The sequence below is a fragment of the Temnothorax curvispinosus genome, unplaced genomic scaffold, assembly GCF_003070985.1.
Source record: "Temnothorax curvispinosus isolate PA1 unplaced genomic scaffold, ASM307098v1 QBEX01003136.1, whole genome shotgun sequence".
Classification (NCBI taxonomy): domain Eukaryota; kingdom Metazoa; phylum Arthropoda; class Insecta; order Hymenoptera; family Formicidae; genus Temnothorax; species Temnothorax curvispinosus.
Genome location: NW_020212916.1, coordinates 1 through 5,211, shown reverse-complemented (window position 1 = coordinate 5,211; position 5,211 = coordinate 1). Strand labels below are relative to the sequence as shown.

The following is a 5,211-nucleotide window of genomic DNA, read 5'->3' as shown; positions in this document are numbered from 1 at the left end:
GCACCTCGACGAGGCGTTAAATACTACCCGCAACTTGGTGGTAGTGCTATCTAGCTTGTACACGCCATGGTGAGGCAAATAATATATAATTTGATATAAGGACTCTCGAAATTCAAATGATGAAAAGTCAAGGCAGTAGGGTCAGACGCAGATCATTGTGCGTGAAATCAGTAGTAGATTTATTAATCCTCTTCAATACATTATTCCGAGAAAAATCCGGACGTTTCGGTTCTGTTTCGAACCATCTTCAGCAGTAACGAAAAAATTCTGTCACACGGCTTTCACACCACGAGCGAGTTAACCGATTAGGATGTCAGAACTCTGGACCATTTGATCCAAATCAAATGGCTCGAAAGACGTGGAACAAGACGTTGCGTGTAACATGGATAATATGCGAGGAAACCAAACTATTCCTGTCGCCGCGACAAGCAACGGTGAAAAATGATTTCTGATGAGTTCTGACATCCTAATCTGTTAACTCGCTCGTGGCGTGAAAGGCGTGTGACAGAAATTTTTCGTTACTGCTGAAGATGGTTCGAAACAGAACCAAAACGTCCGGATTTTTCTCGGAATAATGTATTGAAGAAGATTAATAAATCTACTACTGATTTTACGCACAATAATCTGCGTCTGACTCTACTGCCCTGACTTCTCATCATTCAAATAATAAATGTAACCATCCGACAAAAATGGATCACTAATTAATTCCATATGACCGCTATCGAGATAGTCTTGCATGAAATTATTGTAACTAATTCTAAATTCGGGATTTGATTTGAATCGGCGCTCGAGCACGCGGAGACGACTAACAGCTATAGAACGCGAGTCGACGAATGTAGGAGGATTTGACGCAAAGGGGTACGAAACTACGAAGCCACCCAAGTGGTCACGATAAGTGGTCTTTGCGAAGATCTCCTTACATCGACGATCTTCTTCCGAACAAGAAATGTGTTCTGGTACTTCTTCCAATTGCCAAAATTGACCCACTGCGGTCTTGATCGACTCGAGAGTGGTAACGAACGAGTGCAGGGGTGCTACTTGTAACGACGGAGATACCGCGCCCGTTAAGACCCAGCTAAATACTGTGTTGAAAGCGTCCGGTTCTTTATCCCCTCCTTTACGACGACCATCGCGTAAGACTGAGACAAACGATTCTGCTCCCAGTAAAATGTCAATATTGCCGGGTAAATAATACTCGGGATCCGCGAGCGACAATCCCTTTAAGTGATTCCACGATTGGACTGCAACCTTACTATTAAGCAACGGCGATGTAATGCGCGGAAGAACCGTGGCCTCGATTGGAAAACGAATATCGTCGTAACCGCGTACACGAATTACGAACGACGTAAGGCCCTTCGTGGTGGCGGCCTTAGTTTCGTTCAACTCGAATACCGTAGCACTGTGCTTGGTCCGACAAAAGCCGCCTTTCCGGAGGCAGCCTTCAGTAACAGAATTGGCCTGGCTCGCGCTATCTAACAATACGCATACAGGGAACGCGTTGCCGTGTGAATTTATCATCTCTGTTCGGACGTTCGACAATAGTACGACGCTATTGGCGAGACTAGTCATCATCACGAGCGGTTTATCTTCCGGTTTAAGAACAGTCGTGGTATCCTGGGCGGCAGGAGTCGCGGTTACCGGTCCGGTCGTAGGAAAAGAACTAGAGCTCTACTCGAAATGCAAGAGCGTATGGTGCTTCATTCCGCAGGATCGACATGTCCACGCGGAAGGACAATTCTTCAAGCCATGTCCCGAGCGAAGACAGTTGAAACATTATTTCAAATCGCGAGCGGTAGAAAGTCTCTCCTTCGGCGTAAGTTGGAGAGACCGAGAACATTTAGATATGTAATGTTGCTCTTTACAGACAGAACAGTCTGTTGTATAAGTCACGAACGACGAGATTAACGCGGAATTTTTCTGCGAAGACGTATGCAATTGCGAAGTGCTTGAGAGGCTTGAAACGGACGTGAGGACCCGGCAATGATTTGAGAGGAATTTAGTAAGCTGCGTTTACTTATAAGATATCTCCTCCGCCTGGTGCTCGGATTCGAACTTCTCGCGAAGCGAATGAGAAAGTTTTCCCAAATTTTCCCAGCAAGAATTTGAGAAGTAGGTAGTCCCAAGAGTCCGTAGGAAACCCCAACAGGTTCAATGCCCGCGTATTTTCGGTAAATGTGTCTAACAGTGTGCGCAGGGAGGCGGCCGACTCCGATTTCAACGGCTTGGTGTTCAGCATTAAATCCACATAGTAGTCTATCGCGTAGTTATCGGCGGAAAGGGGGAAGTTCTTAACGACATTAAGCGTTTCTCCTTTCAATGAGGCCATCAGATATTGGTATTTTTTCATGGAGGAGATACTCCGGTTCTCATGAATGGAAATGTTGAATAACGCGATGAACTAGGGCCAAGCGCGAGATCTCCCGAGAATTGCGGAAGTGAGATTTTGGGCAATCGGATAGACGACGTTTAGACCGGAGCCTGAGCGGATGCGGAGGTCGTTCGGTCGGCGCCCACAAATTTCTCATAATGCCCGATTACCCCGAAGCGCATCGCGTCCTCAGCGGTGAAGATTGTCTGAGGCGTTTTGGATTATCTTGAGGTGGGCTGTCTCAAAGTCATCGATCAACCTAGTCACGGTAGGATATCTAACGAAGAAATTCGGCCTCTGTGTGACATTGTCCGCGGTGAGCATCGACAGCTCATGAATCTCCCTCATCCGCTGTATACACAACTCGCGTTTAGTTATGTGACCTCGGCTCATGATAATCGGAAAGTGGAACACGCGCTCAATTAAGGGTTTACGTGAGCTCGAAGTAATGATCGACAACTCAACTCCACCCGAAACTATCGACAAATACCGGAGAACAATAGGCTTCGAGTTAAGAATGCCAGAAAAACAAAACAACCGTTCCACTCGCCAAGATGACGAGTAACGGATGGCCTGGTTCGAATTCCTACGCAAAGGCTCGCTGGAATATTCACGAGAGAATATTCTTCAACTATGATACAATATAATGCGCGATACCGAAATGACGACTTGATAGACGCAAGAATAGTGCGACGTGAACGCAAGGAAATCAGAATCAAACCCAGGATAACTATCAAGGATGGTTGCAGAGGATGTACAAAATAAGAAAATAGTTGTAACAATAATCAAAATTGTCAATTAGATTGGTACGGTACCCGGTTGCGGCGAGAAATGCACTCCAATATCTATGGCGTTACGATTAGATCAGAATGTGTTGCGCGCGGTGTTACGGCACGAGCAGCATATACGACACAAGCATTAATTACGACAACTTCTTTTGACTCGATTATAATTGCAAATAATCAACTTGGAAGAACGTCAGAGTGCTGAGATATTTTATACCGGGAACCAGTGCCGACAAACAATAGTCTCGATCGATGGCAAATGTTTTCTCGAGAATTCCAACGATCGGAATAATATGTATTTCAAGTCGTGCCAAAAGCGGACCCAGCAACGACGAGAAATATTGTAACGCGTTATTATTGAGCGCGAGTCTATGTAGAAAAAAAACGTGTACACGCGGCCGGCTCGTGACCAAACGCCAAGGCCGCCGACAGCGATGCGAAACGTATGGCTTGTCCGAGAATATTCTAGATCTGAATACTTCGGTTACTATATTACTAATTATTTCCGACTAAGAGGCAATTAACGACAAGAGCGATTAACGACAATGGCGTTCAACGAGATTCCGCGCGTGTATTCTCATCGCGAAGCGAGTCTTGCGATCGAGAGATATCGTGGCGTATGATTACGAACACCGATTAATCGTTAATGCAATTACGCGATTAAGCTATTAAGCGAATATTAGCAAACGAACGAAAGGTCGGCAGTAGACACTAACGCGACAATTCGGCTCGAAGGACCAATGCTCGGGGAGTTGTAAGACCGTTCCCGGATTTGCAAAAGTTCTGATTGTTCGAAGGACCAGAGGAGGTGTGTGTCGTCTCCTCGACGCAAAATTAAGCAAAATAAGCGAATTAGTTAAACGACTCACCTTTTGGTTGGCCGTCGTCACGTGGAAGGATTCGTCCGTCCTTAGGCAGGCACATGCAGCAAGCGGGCTAGACAGAGCAAGCAGGCAGGCAGAAGCAAGCAGAACAAGCAAGCGGAGCGGCAAGGCAGCAAGGCAGGCGAGATCGCACTCTCGAAGTCAGCCTTCCGTAGGTTCGAGCGTGCACGAGGGAGAGTGCACCCCGAGACCGTTTAGCGATGAGTGTCTTACGACGTCTTGACGGTGAGTGAGTGCTCGCGGTCCTGTAATGTGCCGCGAGCGAGAAGTTTGTCCTTTTCGGCGGGTGCCCTCGTAGGGTGTGCGAGGGCAGCACCGATTGGTTAGTCGCGGAAATATCGATATCGATCTGAGATCTGAGCGATCTGCCCGCGTTTCGCGCGAGTCACCGAAATATGGTAATGCACCGATAATCTAATCCTAATGCTAATACTACTACTAATACTTACGAAACTATTTACAAAGGCGAGCGCCAAACAATATTGTGACGATACGCGTATTCGTCACTAGCGCTACGGCCCTGGCGGCCACCAAGCACATGTTCAGCGTGCGCTCCTGTGCCCGAGCGGTGGGGCGGCCGAGCGGTGGGGCAGCCCCAGCAGTGGGACAGCCCCCACCGCCCGCACTCGGGGTATAAATAGGGGACTCGAGCCGACTCGGACTCGAGTCACCAGTCTTGTCCGACTCCTGTTCCCGACACGACTTCTCTCCGAGACCGCTTCACCACGTTGGGCGCTCCCAACGACTTCCTCCGTACAGAGAACGGGTGCTCCCGTTCTCCTCTGGGCGCTCCCAGGGTACGGGCCTCCCCAGCTGGGTGCTCCCGGTTGGTATTACCTGCCCTTTCCTGCCTCTGGGTCGGGCGCTCCCGACCCCCTCCGCCGTACGGAAGACGGGCGCTCCCGTCTTCAAGCCGGGCGCTCCCGGTGTACGGGCCGCTCAGTTGGGCGCTCCCGACTGAGCTCCTGACCGACCTATGTACCTGCCCGCGAATCCGCAAGGCAACCGTGCCTCCGTGCTTGCCCGCGAATCCGCAAGACAACCGTGCCTCCGTACTTGCCCGCGAATCCGTCAGGCAACCGCGCCTCCGCGCCTGTCCGCGAGTCCGTCTCTGTTCGACCGCGCCTCAACCCGGCACACGTACACTGCGGCTCAGCGGAGCAACACACACACA

The 5,211-nt window shown here is 49.3% G+C and overlaps 1 protein-coding gene across 1 annotated transcript; it reads right to left on the bottom strand.

The window, feature by feature from the left end:
- Positions 1-636: 636 nt before the first annotated feature.
- On the bottom strand, positions 637-1,569 carry LOC112452254. The gene has a single exon (XM_025012372.1). The coding sequence runs from the start codon at positions 1,567-1,569 to the stop codon at positions 637-639; it is 933 nt and encodes a 310-aa protein (XP_024868140.1).
- Between the last annotated feature and the right edge of the window lie 3,642 nt (positions 1,570-5,211).

Excerpts from the sequence above, each read along its gene's own strand:
- LOC112452254 (XM_025012372.1), bottom strand. The coding sequence starts at position 1,569 with ATGACTAGTCTCGCCAATAGCGTCGTACTATTGTCGAACGTCCGAACA.